Consider the following 16,059-nt stretch of genomic DNA (forward strand, 5'->3'; position numbering starts at 1 on the left):
TTAACGTACGGTCTGTAAAGCTCACTGCGGATGTAAATTCTCAGTATGGGAGACTACCACATTTCAAATGCTACAGCACTTTAGGTGCTGGCAACGTATTTTGTTTCTAAATTTTGTCTGCTGGCAGCTGTGTCGCTGTTAAAGCGTCTACTGGATAACGTTTAACCCAGCGTGAACTGGAGACGTTGCTGAAGTGCTTTCAGACTGAGTATGAGCCTGGTTCTATTTTGGTAATTTTCCCTTAGATGATACAGTCTATGCATCTCAAAAATATATGCAGGAAAATGTATGTAATAAATATATTTACAACCATTATGGAAAACATTTAGGGAATAAAATATTTTCGGTATTAATTGCATTCTGGTTATTGAATTTAGGGAGTTGTGCAGCATCCTCCCATGCCCTCAAGTTAGCGGGATTTGGATAATTTGCGTTCAGACCTTGCACCTAACACGATTGCTTAAAGCTGTACGTTTTCGGTAGGTGGCAGTCTTACCTATGAGTCAGTGCAGTGTCGGTGCTGCAGCGCGTTGGGATGGAGGGAATGAGGGACAGCGTTGCTAACAATGCTGGGTTGGTTTTGAAGTGTGTAACGGTGATTTATTAGGGGCTTTTGCAATCATAGCCCTTCATGAAAATTATTGCATGTTGATATTTTTGTTACTTTAGCTTAATTAATGTCCCATTGCAGGTCGTTGAAGTTTAGTCTGCTATATACTTTACCAAATATCAATACTTTATATATATACAGCAGTGTTGTTGCTGTAGCTCTTACTAAGAGCCAGGACCCAATGGTTTTAAGAGCTTACAGACACAGGAAAACAACAGGTTCCTTCCAACCCAAACCATTCTATGAGTCTGTCATTCCCTAGAAATCTTACGGTTTCTCATCTTTTCCATTTTCTTGGTGGAATGGCTGGTGATCAAAAGTTCTGTTTGCAAGCTAAGTGAACTTACTGTTATTGGCAGTATTTCAGAGCATGCTTATTTAACAGATAAAGAGATTTCTGTATATTACTGTCATATATACTCCTGAGATGCAAGACATTCTACATGGTAGAATGTTATACCCAACAGCTTTGACATATTTATGATCAACAGCTATGGTTGAACTCAGTTGAACATTGCCATGGCACCTAAATGGAAACACTGCAAAAGGTAATGGAAACATATGGAGATATAAGCAGATTTTAGACATAACACCTTAAGTTGTGCTTGCAGCGTTTTAGCTTCTCTGTCACATTTGTGTGACCCTGTTGGCCAATATTGCAACTCATAACTTTATGATACCTCATCAGATGTTTAGTGCTCATCAACTGCAGCTTACTGTATATATGTATATATGTGGGGCTTTTTTTTGTTTGTTTGTTTGGTTTTTTTTTTAAGGTTAGCATATCAAAACTTACAAATACAAGATTGTCGAAGAGAATAAGACACCTGGGGTTTTTTGGACAGGTGCATACAAAAGTTTCAGGAAGTCTTGAGGAAATAAACTCCAGAATTCCGTGCATGAGAGTCTTTTATTATCAAGAGGAGGCAAAAGGAGTCTATTAGGCCATTACTGTAGAACATGAGCAGCTGCTGGGCAAAGGCTTGAAAGTTAACACTTAATTCTCAGTTTAGTACAGGAAATTTGGAACATACAAGTGCAGAATTTGCCTTACAAACATACTGAAGTTTAGTCTAGGTTCATAATTTGGAGTTTATTGTAATTTTTCTTAGGTCTGTTTCATCACAGATGTAAACAAATTGAAGCTCTTAAATTGCATATTTAAGTATTAGATATAGGTGTCCCATAGATTTTTCACAGGTACAGTTTATTTTCTTTGGCAAGCAGAGAGATAATTGCTTCTTTTTGTTGTGAAGAAGAGGAAAGATCACTGGTGCTTGTGTCATAAATGACTTAAAATGAGAGTTAGCCTTGATGTAATTATGTCTTTTCTATGTTGCATTGCAGAGATGGTGAACTGAGTTTGAGTAGATCAATGATCAATAGCTCTGATAAGATAATTCGAAAGGGTGGCTCCTCAATCTTCCAGCATGCAGTAGAAGGTTGGAAAATCAATTCTTCTTTGGTACTGGAAATAAGGTGAGTGTCTTAAATACAAAGCAGTTAATTTCACATAACCTATAATTAATTTCATATTGCCTGTTATTCTTCTGGTCTGGAAAACAGTCATTTGATTTACGGTTGCGGGAGGATGTTTTATCACTGTACATATTTAGAGTTCAGTGTTAAATGCAACCAAATACATTAGACTCTAAAGTCAAACCATCCTTCGTAAGAATAAATAAAATGTTTTCATGTGTCGGTGTCAGTCAGACCCATGCAGTCAGTATCTACATTATGGATGTCCACATCTGAGCTGGTTATGTAGAACTGTCTTGCAGTCAGTGGTGAGAAACTGGCGCTTTTATGAAGATTTCCTCTCATCGTAAAGATCTGAAGTAGAACAGATGGGAGTACCTCGAACATGCACATTTTTTTCTCTTACCTGCAAAGGGAGTTCAGGCAGACAACTTAGATGTAGGAGTCAAGAGCTAGGACATCAGGTGCTGTGGATCCAACCCCGTCTGTGGCTGGTCCAAGTCACGAGGTCTGACAATACCTACATCTTTGGCAGTTTTCTTTACTAAAGTCAGAGAAGCCAGAAAGAGCCCTGAAAGGAGGGAAACACGGTAACAGAGTTAAAGTGAGTGACACTTCTGTTGTGTCTTTGTAGTTATGGTGAGTCTGCTTATCTTGGGCCCTGAGAGAAGAGAAGAGAAAGCGGAAGCCTCTTAGTGTGTTGTATTGTCATCACATTTTCCCTTCTCTTAATCAGGAAGGTGGCCTGTGAAAGTGGTGTGTGAGCCATGGGTTGGCAGTGTGGAGGGCAAGGAGTGTCACATTCTGTGAAAAATTATAGAAATGATAGAAAATAACTAATTCAAAAGCAATCACATTGTAAAGACAACTTTGATTTTCTGAATATTACGGTTTTTAATAGAAACTTTATCTATTTAAAATGTGATTTCTATCTTATTTCCCTCTCTGTTTTTACAAAACCCTTAAATGGGAAATGTTTCTTTTTTACTGAAGCCTGGCTTCTCTGAATGAGGAACTTCTGTATATTTTTTTTAAATGACTATTATTTTATGTCCATAATTCTGAAACGTGCAGAAGCTATGGGCAGCTCTGAAACGTATGAAGCTGTAGAAAAGGACTGATGTTCTGGAAATCTTGTGCTATGATAGACATAGTGCAGCCTCACTGTGAAAGCTGAGGAACAGTGTCAGGGATGGAAGGAATGGCAAGATTTGGGTAGGCCCTAAAATAATACTCTGGAGCCTGTAGCTGCTGTCTGGCAAGTGCTCTATGGAGCCCCCACTCCCTGAGTGACTAGACTAAGGGACCCTCAGGCACTCAGCTGCTCACCAGGCCACCTGAGTTTCCTACGGGTGAAGGTATGGCGGTCACCTTAAAATACAGCTCAACAGGACCATCTGTTCAGATGCAGCCTTTTTGATCGGTGTATAGTAGTTCTGTAGAGACTACCTCCTGCTCCAAGGTAGTGTGGGAAAGAAAAGCAGATTTTCTGTACCTGTAAGAGTATTTAAAATTTATATGCATATATCTGACAATTTAATTTGGAGAAATATTGAGTAACTTCAGAGGAAATTCAGATCATAAGTTATGGCTCTGACAATTAGGAGAAAATGGCACACTGTTTTACCTGTGAAATAAACTGATTTGGAAGCCAGAGTGTAAGTAGAGTCAGATAACTCTTTTCTGACATTTTGTTGAAAAAATAATTGTCGTATTTCAGAACCAACACACCCTGCAGCTCAAGCCAAACAACAAACAAGTCAAGTATTAAAACAAATTTTTGATTAAAATTAAGAGAGAAAATGGAGTATGAGTTATGCTCATTTTTTCACCTGTTTCAAAAGCAAAATACATCATTCAGACAAAGAGGTAAAATGGTAGAGAACACTTTAGATTTTTCTAAGCCTGTTACTTTATGTGTATTGTTTAAATCTACTAAAATTGTGAGTTTCAAAATCAGTTTCTCCCTTACTGTTGGTGGGCAGGGGAAAGTTCTCTCATTTTACAAATTGCTAATGTGTTGTTAAGAAGCATTGTTATGTGATTATGCGGTGAGTTTTAAAAATTGTCCAGACAACTTTGTTTTGGTCTCAGTGGTACGGTGAAGAAAAAAAATGTACCTTGCACACTGGTTTAAGCACTAAAGGTTCTACTTTATCAGTGTAAAGATTTTCTGTACAGCACAGAGCAGCAAGCTGAGGTTATTTAGATGTCCACGTCACTAATCTTGTTTTGAGATGACAAAGCGGGTCAGAGAGCAGGTATCTTCACTGAAACAGTAAAAGATTTTAGATTAATGTGATTTAGGGCCAAAATCTGACATAAACTCTATGAAAGGAATCAGTGCTACCAGCCAGTCATATTCTTTCCAGAAATCCTCTTTGCTGTCATGCACAGTATATTCAGTTACGGTATTGAGCGGTGAGACGGGGAAGTTTGGCATTCTTTCCTGAGGATGCCACACGCAGCCCCTGGTGATATGTTTTCCACTCTGATGCTGACTAAACAATGTGCATTCTTCTTTCACTTTTACAGGCGGTTTGCTATACACCTTTCTTCCCTGTCACAGCAGTAAGAAGCACCTTAGTCGTAAATATTTTTATACTCATGGACCTGTCAGAACTAACTTCAAATGTCTCTAGCATAATCTCCTAGAATGTTCTCATGGTTAAACTAACTGTTCAGCCCTCCAAACTACGTTACATGCACTTTGTAGACTGTGAAGATGATTCATACTGTTATTACTGCAACTGTTATCATGAACAGTGATGGTCTTGTGGTGTGAGGTGGACCATAGCAAAGAATGTTAAGAAAGAAAAATAGTATGTTGAATAATATATAAAAAACTATCAGTTCTTAGCAGAGGAGAAATAATTTGTGAAACCATTAGTGTACAGCGTAAAGGCATTTCATAAAACTTCTGATCGCCCATAAATGGCAGCTGCTTTTGTGTCTTATATCAGCTTGACACCCACATTAGCAGTTTTAAAGCACAGAAAATATTTGGTAGTGAGTTTTGCTTTGTGCAAGGGCTGTTGATCAATGGTATGTCTGTAGTTGGTTGGCTGGCACCTGGAATATTGTGCTTTGCTATTTGCTTTGTTGACTACGGGCATCATCTCTTGCTATCTTGTTTTTCCTCAGGTTAGTGACTAGTCTATGATCAGCCTCAAAGGTCCTATGAATTCTTGGCAAGGCCAGGCTCAGATAGGAGTCAACAAGTGGAAAATCCTCTTTATCAGGACCCCATGGGAGAATGAAAAGTTTACACTGGGTTTTGGGTCTCACAAGATGCTCTCTGTGACTTTGCATCCAGAAGAGGCAGTCTAGGGAGGGCAGCAGCCCTTTGGGAGGGCAGCAGCTCTTTGGAGATGTTAAGCAGTCATTAGAACAAAACTAGACTTTCTGTGATTGAGGTGAGAATGAGAGATATCCCTCATTTTAATTACTTAAGACTTCCGGGACAGTCATGTTCGCTCTAGTGGAATATTTCTCCAACTGATGTTACCTTCTGATTGCTGACAACTTCTCTGAAGAATAGTTGGTAATTCCAGTGCTTAAGGGAGGAAGACTTCTTGTTTGGCTTGTTTGACTTCAGTAATGAAGAGAGGAATCCACTGTCTGTAAGGTTTTGTGTCTTAAAGTTCTTTCTACTTTAGCAATGTGAAGGTTTTCCAGTTATGAAAATTAGGAAATTTCAGTTGTCTTGAAGGCCATACTTTCAGGAGAGATGTGGGTAAGATGATACAAACCTGTCTGGGGAAGCCTTCCACAAAGGAGTGATGCCAGCGCATCTGTGACCAGTGTGAAATGAAGTAGTGTCTGACATCTCCGTGTGTGACTTCTTCAACTTATTTTTGACTAAATGTGGGCATTTATGTTGGAAGAAACAGATGAAGACTTTGAATTGCAGGAAATTCAAATGAAAAAAAAGTGTTGAGGATGTAGTTATCTCTTTGCAATATAACAGAGAACTTGATGAGTGGAAATTTCCTGTCAGAAAAGTGTGTGAACTTGTAAGATGTTAACAGCATCATTAAAAAAAAAAAAAGGCACAACTTCCTCCTTTGAAAGGTTCAGATTATTATCATTGCTTATCTTTCATTTTGGTATGAAACAGCTATGGTAAGTCCCAGAAGTGCAAGCAGTAGATACTGAACTGGCAATGGAGCAGTACAACTGCTCTGAAGCTTTGGGAGCAATATTTTGGCGCCAGTTGCAACATTTCCTTCTGATCTTGTGTGTCTCTTAAGACGTGAAACTGGGGTTCTCTAGCCTGGTTTAGTCATAATAAACCTTAAGAGGTTTTTACCTCCTTAGACCCTTGCATCAACCGAAAAGTCAGTGGTCACTGTCAGTTGGGGTGATTAACTCCTTTGACTCCTTTTTTTTTTGACTCTAACTTGCTTAACTTTGTGAAAAGCTGACATATGGCTGGCCTTCATATGGTAACTAGTAGTTAGGTCATGCTCTGTTTAAAAACCCTCTTTTCCTTTTGCGTGCCCACTGAAGATTTCTGCCCAATTGGTGTGTGCTTTAGCTACTGAAGTGTGACCTTTCTGATCACAGGGAGGGGGTGTCCTGAAGGGCATGAGACAGGCTAGAGTGGGAGCAGAGCCAGACAGCAAATTCCTGGAATATGGCACTTCTGTTTGTGTGGTCCTTCACAGGCTGGGAAATACCAGGAAACGTTTCCATGGTTAGTTGCAGTTAGGTGTGTTTTACAAATCCAGATTGGGGCTTGGACTAGATGACTTTTAAAGCCCCTTTCCAACACAAACTATCTGTGAGTCGATTCTAAATGCTGCTTTCCTTGAATAGGTTTTCTTAAAACTCCCTTTCAGTCAGACTGAAGCTAAACCCAACAGAGGTGCAAACACTCAGGGTCCCCACTGTTTCCTAGGAGGCCAATAGGAGCTCTAACGATAGCCATCTGCCAGGACAGGCTGTGACCTTGTGTTACCACACACTTCGTTCTTGGTTTGTTTTTTAATTGAACTAATTCAGCTGGCAAAAAATATTGTTTACCTAGGCTGTAGTCTTTGCTGGTTTCAAAGGCTGAGAGCCACCTTCTGCCTTCCAACTGGGGAGCGTGAAGCAGTGTCAAGACTTGCTATGGTTAGAAAATCAAATTGTTTGAAGACCTGTGGGGATCAGAGAAAGCCTGCAGGAAAGCAACAAGAGGAGTCAGAGACCTACAACATATGACCTGCCCAATTAAAAAGTAAAAGTTTAAAAAAAGTTGGATGGCTTCTTAGCCTCAGGTAAATGAACGCTATTGCCAAGAGTAAGGTATAGTCTGTCCTCCACAGGAAAGCTGTAAGGAACAAGAACAGGCTTCAGTTGCTGTGGGAAAGACGTACTAGCACAAGGAATACGGTGCTGCTGGTAAGGCTAGGGAAGCACTGACATAGACTGCGTGGGGAGTTCGCTGAGTCCCCACCGTGGGAGGTTATCAGGAGTGTATTAGTAGATAAATACAGTGATGTTGATAAAGGCACATCTTCACTGGGGGTGGAGTGTGGACATGATCACTTAGTCTGTCTCTGTCTCTGTAATGTGCTGGTGAGCTAGCCCAGCTTCCTGGGTGCTGAGGATGCACTTCAGGGGCTTCCCTTCATGCTAAGGGTCCAGACAAGTCCAGATGCGCCAGCAGGGAGGATTTCTGGCACTGCCTTGCTCAAAAGGAATTATTTTCTCAGGGAAAATGTTATAAGTCATACATCAGTGTTCTTGACAATGTCTGAAAATACACATTTATTTGTAATCGTAAGTCAAATATTTAAGTATTTATTTTCTTTCCTTAATCCATGCAATTCTGAAGCAGATGAGGGAGAGTTTGCCATTATTAGTTGTGTAGTACAAAGACTAGTGTACAAAATAAAACCAGAAAAATGCACATAAGTAGAAATGTCAACATGTTGCCCCAGAGCAACATGTATTTACATCATTTGGAAAGCTGTTCAGAGGCAATGTTGTTTGCTACATGTACTTTTATCAGATAACCAGGAGTTGTAGTTGGTATTTAAGTACTATGAACATCTGTTTCTGGTTATCAAAGAAAAACCCTGGGTCAACCACAGATTGGGAGGGCATGTTTCTGTGAGTTATGTAAACATGTTGCAGACAGCTGCTTGGCTTCAGATAAGAGTGAGCCACTTGCCTCACCTGCTCACAAAGGGCTCTGGCCACACCCCAGGGACAGCTTTATTCATCAAAACAAAACTCGGAGATCACCTGAAGTAAAATAGTTACTTTACATATTTTAGCTTAAGGTGGCAGAACACCTCTGCCTCAAGGCTTACTAAAAATCATGCTGGTTTTTTCCTTCCTCCACTTAGGAAATACAATTCAATACTTTTGAATTTTGTATGCAGCTGGATGTAGATTAGCACCTATTTTAAATTTATTTTGTCATGTCTGTTTAATCACAATAACCTTGTTGTGCTATTTTCAGTGCTTTTTTTGGGACAGAACAGAGCTTTAAACAAGTTCTTATTATTAACCAGCATCAAGACTGAGACACTCATGTATGTTCTTTCTGTTTTTGTCATATCCCTTAGTAAATGTTTTTTCTCTTACCATTTATGTGAAAATGGGAAGTACTACTGTGCCCATGGTACAGATGAGTCAGTAGCACAGAGGAACTTAAAACAATAGCATGAATACTGCATTCTTAATCTTATTTCTTTCAGTATTAAAAGATATCTGGATACAGTAAGATGAATCAATTAAAATATTGTAGTGTTAGTGTCATTACACATCTTATACAAGGATCCTTAAGTGTCCTGTAATACCCATGCATACGTTTAATTGAATATGCTACTGACAGCTTCTGCTAAGAAAACGTTTTTTAATGTGAGAAGATACTAAGATTCAGTGACTTTTACCCATCTCAATTTTACTGAAAAATCCTAGACATTTTTGAAAATTCAGCTCTGTTAAATAAGTGGTAGATGATCTGAATGTAATTCAGTTCCACTTGAAACCCTTTGGAGGACTTCTATGAACATATGTAAGCACATAGATAAATAAGCTTTGACTGTAGGTAACCAAATAAATAATGGAAGCCAAGGCAGTTCTATTTTTTTGGCACTGTTTGCTTAACTTCACCTCCTTCCTCTTATGTTTTAAAATAATACACAAGATACTGTATTCATGCACAAATGCTGCCACTTGTTTGCTAACAGACACCCTATTAGTCTCATACATTATAGGTATCATTGCTTTAAATTGCTAAAGCGAATCTTCTGGTGATCACATGACTTTTTAGTCAGAGCCCTAGGTTTCTGTACATTTCAATAATTTCTTTTGCTTTTTGAGACTCATTTGTGGTCACCCCTTCCCACGTTCGAGTGCGTGTGAAGTAAGTCTCTTGATAGTTTGGCTGATGTTATTGATAACTTCTGGTGTATTCATCATGTTCTTTCAACCACAGCTCTGGTAGCTCTGTTCTTCAGCAGTGAAGAATTCTAGTAATTTTTAACACTGCTAGATTGGGCAACGCATTCTTTCTTGCTCTTTTTCACTTTGTAGCCATTTATATATCTGTTGCAGAGAACCCACAAAATGAAGCTTATTAAACCCATGGAGAGTCCATTCAAATACCAGGCTGGAGTCTTCATCTTCCTTTTACAGAAATGCCTTGCCTGGCCTTACAACAGCTTTATGCACTCGGGATTTTAACACTGTCTCTCCTGCTCTGTTCTTCTGAGTCCCTCTTATGCCTCAGCACAAGCTCTCGTTGCTCTGATGTGGCTTCATTCATACATCATGGCTGTAACAGACAGCCCAAGACATTTTTTATATTTTTATTTGTATTTTTTCCCCCAGTTTAAGAAATGAGAAGAAACACTTGAAAAACTATTTTTGTCATGTTTCACTTCCCCTGTGGCTTTTAAGGTCAGTTCCAGAGTGCGTATTTTGTGTCACTGGTTGCAAGGTTCAGACGTATTCTTCCCTCTTGAGGCCATGACACAAGGGCTGGCTGGTGAGCATAGTGTTCCTCTAGTTCATCCCTCTCCACATGCGGGGGATTATTTCCCCTTCATGTCTCTCAGTGGGTGTTGCAACTGCTGGAGTACCATCTCTGGTTATCTTTTCCTGTTTTGATCTACTTTAAGGAAGTTCTGCTCTAAAAACTTATTACATGAAAGTATCATTCTCATAACTCAACCAAGTGTCTGTTCTGTTTTAAATTCCACCTTACTTGCTGACAGCAGTGGAAAATACAGAGTTATTGTTTTTCTTCTTGTCTTGGAGTCACAGAGGCAAAAGTTTCTATTTGCATTAAGACCTAGTGCAGACGCTGGTCCAGCTCAGCGCTCCCCCAGTCTGTTCCATAACTGTACTGTACTTATGTCTGTGCCCAAGTTCGGGTGTCATCTTTATGCCTCAGGCTTGGCAGAGCAGGGAGGGACAGAGGCTTGGAAGGCTTTCCTCACTCGCAATCCTGAGCTACCGGTGGCTCCTGCAGCTCTGGCCTGGAGTCCTTTCCAGCTTTTCATGCAAGGATGAGTGTGCACTGAAACTGCTTGACACTGCCAGTGAAGGTATGGGTCGTTACATAGCTGCAGTCATTAAAACTGTCGTTTTTGAACTTAGGTATGGAACGTGTGTCAGTTTTTAGACCCCCTACCCCGCACCCCTGTAAGCAGGTAGAATTAACATGACTTAAATTCTTCAGCTGATATTTAGGCAGACATTCTTAACCTGTTACTTGCTGTGACCTGGGAGTTTAATTACCATAGTTCACTTGACCCATGGTAGCTTGTTGAACCCCCTTATGTTGGTCATGTGTGTCTGAACCTGGCTAATAGTTTAAACAATTAATTGCAGAGAAGCAAGGTAAAGGGTTGAACTAACCTGGTTGAAACAATGATAGGGTTCATAACTGTTTATATGAGTTCAGCTAACAGCTTGACCCTGAGCTGCAGTAGTTGAATTCGCAGTATGTTTTTCAACTGATTTGTTTTTTTAATTGGTACGAAAGACTGTGGGTGTTCTTATTTCAAGTTAATTAGGATTACTTGGGTTGAACTTCAGTTAATTAGGAGCAAATTTATGCTAAACTGAATATGTTATGCTTTTGGTGAAATAAGAATCTGTAAGAAAACATGGTCATTCCTGAACCAAGCTGATTTGTGAGAGATGAGATTGTAGTTAAGCATTTATTTCCTAAATCATAAGTATCTCATATTTAACTATGTTTCTGCAAAAACAAACTGCTCTGGTCCTTTTTCAAGTATGTGTTTATTCCAAAATTTTGTAAAATACTAAAAAGTAATACACCTTCTAATTTCCAAAGTCATCTTCCCTTGGTCTCCCAGTGCCTTCATCTGTAGGAAGTTATTAAGCTCTATCACTGTAGTATTTCTGTGTCATACTGTAACCAAGATTTGAACTCTGTCCTAACAGCTTTGCTCTAACTCCATCACAGAGCATGGGAAATTACTTTTGTCTGACACTGTCTACCCTCTGCTTTTTGCTGTATGCTGTGTACCATCTGTATTACTATTAGATAAACTCCATATGAGCAGTGAGTGTTGGGTTTTATCTCTGCATTTTTCTGTCAACCCAGAAAGAACATTCTTCGATTCTTGGATGCTGAAAGAGATGTCTCAGTGGTCAAAAGCAGCTTCAAGCCAGGAGATGTAATTCATTACGTACTGGACAGACGTCGCACCCTAAACATTTCTCAGGATTTGCACAGCCTTCTCCCTGAAGTTTCCCCAATGAAGAATCGCCGATTTAAAACCTGTGCAGTTGTTGGGAATTCTGGCATCCTTCTGGACAGTGGATGTGGGAAAGAGATTGATAGCCATGACTTTGTAATAAGGTGAGTTTTCATCTGCTGTCGAAGATACAGCCTGCTATGTTTCTTGGAGAAAAGCTGGCAGAAGTGTTTTAATCTGAGAGATAGATTTCGGGCATTATGTGAGAGTAATCTGAAACAGTATCCTTTGCTGTGTGATTCCCCAGTTTTAAATACGTGCCCATAATGTTGTCAAGAAGATTATTTTGACAGTGAAAATAAAACAAGGGCCAGAGGAGAAAGGTTTGTGCTTCTTATTTTGCTCTTTGTTGGTTTTATTCCAGACAAAATAAATAATTTTTCTGGGGGAGGCCTTGGTAGAATAAATGCATAGTGTTTTCTCTTTCAAAAATACACTTTTTAGTTCTCAGCCAATAAAGATGGGCTGTTGTAAACTCCTACATTACTTAGGTGCAGCATGGGGTAACATTTCAGTGTGATGTGTTGATGTTGAATCAGATGGCTGCCATTAAGGTAATTGGAAGTCACACATGTAATCCCTTCACACTGCTCTAAAAATGTGTCCCTGCTGTTTGGGTAAAAATGTTGATATGTGTTACTTTTTATTCATTCAAACATGCACAATAGCATACCATTGGACTTCACATATCAGTCAGAAATGGTGTATCCCTGGATGGGAATATTACATCCATTTAAAGTAAATAACAATGAATTTATTTGTATTTTGAGCTAAAGGAAAAGGCAAATTATTCTTCAGAGTTATAGTTTCCTACATTCCTCTTCTTACATCTTAAAAATGTTTTACATGTCATGGTTTGTAATCATGTGATCTAATGGTACCAGCATACTTGGTTACCACTCACCTGTACTGCTGTTAGGATTCTGGTACTACAATGTACCATGACACTCTGTTCCTCTCCTTGCTTTTAGCTGATTTCTCTAGAAGTAAAATGCACTCTTCTACTCATCACCTGATGGTGTTCTGAAAAACAGTTACTGTATGTACTTTATGCAGCTAGGTGTATAGGCTGACGAGCAACACTTCTATAGAATCTCCTGATGCTAAGTACATTATGCCTATGTGCTGTGACAAGTATGTCATACCATTTTGGTTAAATATATTATCCTGTTGATTTTGATAGTACTGTGTGTTTTTTCTAAGATCTGAAACAAAAGTGTTTTTGGGAGAGTTGTTCCTTATTGCAGCAGTTGTAATGTTAGATCTAAACCCAACAATACTATTAATTTAATGAAAAAAACTTAAAGATCTGTGGAAGCAGACACAACAGACATCCAGCAGTATTTGCATTACATTAAAATAAACGCAATATCCTGAATTTCAGTGCTTCTATAAAGGTGGTGTGAAGATGTTAGTAACAGCTGATAAAGAGATAGAAGATACGCTTTATAAGGGTAAAGAAGAATGTTAGTATCTAGCACTTAAATTAGATTCGATAATATCTGTCAATGTCCTTCAAAGTCATCCAAAGTTACTAATAACCGTCCATCTTCCTTTGGAAAATTCCAGCATATTTAGTGCCTTCTTTATAACAATGCCTCTCAAAGAACATTGATCTGACAGAGACACCAGATAATTAGAATACTTTTAGTATGAAAAAGGTTCAAAAATAGGCACCTAGAGTCAAATAATGTGTCCCTACAAGCTAGCATATAGTTCTGTCAGCAAATTTTACAAGTAGAATAATACAATTCTTCTTTAGGCATCTCTGAAAGTGCACAAATAAGGATAATTTTTGCAAACTAGATAGTATCTTGTTGGCATAAGCAGATTTACTGTATTTACTGAACTTTTGGCTTGATTTTAATTACTTGCTGACATAAGGCCATATTTTATTCTCACAGCATCAGAAACTGTATCAGCTTTTGTGTTTAAATATGTATTTAATACACCTTGCTTGGAGCATAACCATTGTGTCAGTAGAACTGGATGCTCAGAACCAGCAGGTCTGTTGAAAGCAAAATTGGCAATTTAACAGACATTAAAAAAACCATGGTTCTTCCCTTATAACATCTGAATACATCATGACTAGCTCATTAGACCTTTTCCATCTTTCAAATGTGGCAAATCCATTTTTATCCTCTGTCTCCTCCTACAAACTGTTACTCTACATTAAAACATTAAATGAAATCAGAAGAAAGCCAGAAAGACATCATCTTCAGGCGTTCTAGCTCAGTGACTAATCTGCCTGAGAAAGGGGGAGAACCAGTGTAACTTTGGTGTTTCCAGTCAAGTTAGATATGGGTGGCTTCCATCTTAGGAGAACCTTGGAGAAAGCCAGACTTCTTGTGGCCACATTTTCCCTTTTCTGGCTTCACCTTACGACTTCTTCAGGTGCTGGAACGTTCGTTGCCTGACCACTACTCCAGGCAGTCCACCATGGTGCGACAGCTGATACAGAGATGTCTTATGAAGCTGAATCTCTTACTCAGTCAGTACGTAGCACCTGGTGCTACCTATGCTGGCTGGTGGGTCACAGTACTGTGTGTCCTCCATAAGCATTTATAATTCCAAATTTGGGGCAGCCTCTTTTTTTTTTTTTTTTAAGGGGGGTAATTCCTAAATAGGTGATATGGGAGGAAGTTTAAGATCATAAGTTTAGAAGGCTGAGGAAACATCAGTATGAAGTGACTTTTGTAAACCCATATACAAATGATCAAAGATTCTGTTCAAAGTGGTTTCTGAAATACATAGGTGTCCTATGACCATCCAGATGTAGAAAACGCAGGGTGGCCTGACTCTTTCTATAATTATCCTGAGATAAAAGGATAAAATTCTCCTAAAGTTGCTTACTCCTTTTGTTGATAATACAGAGCTTTCAATTTAGTAGTTTTCTGATCAGTTTGAAATGCAGGAAGGCTTCACTAATCCATTTGTTCATTGACTGACTGTTTCGATTAAGAAGTGTGACAATGTTCAGAACAGCCTTAGTCTAAATGTTGCCATTTTTGCTGTTCTCCATTTTTCAGTGCTCAGACTACTGCTTTTTTCTACATTCCAAACTGATGAACCCAGACTATTTCTACATAGCAATGAAAACGATCATTTTGACTTAATTTATTGCCAGGATAATAAACATTTTTTAATCCTTTCTGTCCTCATGGTGTTACGGAACTGTTCTAAATTTTTCTGTATTAGAATAGTAACACTTCTGTAGTATTTTGATAATTGCCCTATGGAATATGCCTTTAGAGACAGTAATGTGTAAAGGTATTTCATATTAAAAGGCAAAGATACAGGTATTCAGGAAACTACTAAGTTCCATTTCTCAGGTTTTCTTACAGTGAAATGTATTTCTCAGTATTTCACTACTGTAGGGTTTGGGGTTTTTTTATTTTTATTTTTCATAGGCAACAAACTTCCAGTGATAGAAATTCCTTTCTTTATTTTGATGTCAAAATCAGGGTATTGGAATGAACAGTAAAAGTCTATAATTCATGGGTAATGTTGCAGCAAGAGCTCACAATAAAGATATAGATAATGTGTTTTGTCACTGCTTCTAAACACCACTTAGACCTTTTCTATAGCTTCACTGTGTTGTTATTAGTGGGTGATGTTGCAAAAATGGATCTTCTAACTAAAGTGAAATCAGTCTAAAATTCAGGATTCTTGAGAACTTGTGTTATAAATGGAGATATCAGGTCAATAACGTTGTATTTTACATGTCATATCTTAAAAGACAGCTGTGATTCCCGTGTGTGAATAGAATCCATAATTATGCTCTACCTGAGCCTGCACACAGCTTTCAGCTTTCATGAGATCTTCTCTGTGTTATATCAAGGTTTTTATTAGGAGCCAAACAAGTATACAGAACATGTGAGAATTCATCCACTTTACTAATCATTAGATTCAGCAGGGGAGATAAGAGGTTTGTGCATGTCATTTTTGGGGTATATGTGTATGTGAAAGTTACCACAGTGCTGCTGCACACCTTTATTTGAAGAACCCAGGGAAAGGATGTGCTACATATACACAGCTACTGGGGTGATGTGCTCCTTGCAAGTGGACTGGGTGCTCCAACTGTTAGTTTGTCGGGTGTCTTGAACTGTGGTTGAGCCTAGAATTTTACTTTCACATCCAAGTGTTTCTTAAAATGTCAAGAATCTTTGAATTCAAGACTGCTTGATTCTTACAGGAATCTGGATATGAACCTGAACATAAAAGCTATTCAGGAAA

The 16,059-nt window shown here is 38.7% G+C and overlaps 1 protein-coding gene across 1 annotated transcript in view; it reads left to right on the top strand.

Moving 5' to 3' along the window:
* Positions 1-1,957: 1,957 nt before the first annotated feature.
* Positions 1,958-16,059, top strand: part of ST8SIA4 (ST8 alpha-N-acetyl-neuraminide alpha-2,8-sialyltransferase 4) — a gene marked incomplete at its 5' end in the record, with an annotated part of 19,830 nt that continues 5,728 nt past the window's right edge. Inside the window, 2 exons of the mRNA XM_010150323.1 lie at positions 1,958-2,089; positions 11,670-11,927. Of these exons, the coding sequence (XP_010148625.1) occupies positions 1,958-2,089; positions 11,670-11,927 (390 nt within the window). The remainder of the gene's footprint in view (positions 2,090-11,669; positions 11,928-16,059) is intronic.

Source organism: Eurypyga helias, unplaced genomic scaffold (genome assembly GCF_000690775.1).
Source record: "Eurypyga helias isolate BGI_N326 unplaced genomic scaffold, ASM69077v1 scaffold34504, whole genome shotgun sequence".
Classification (NCBI taxonomy): domain Eukaryota; kingdom Metazoa; phylum Chordata; class Aves; order Eurypygiformes; family Eurypygidae; genus Eurypyga; species Eurypyga helias.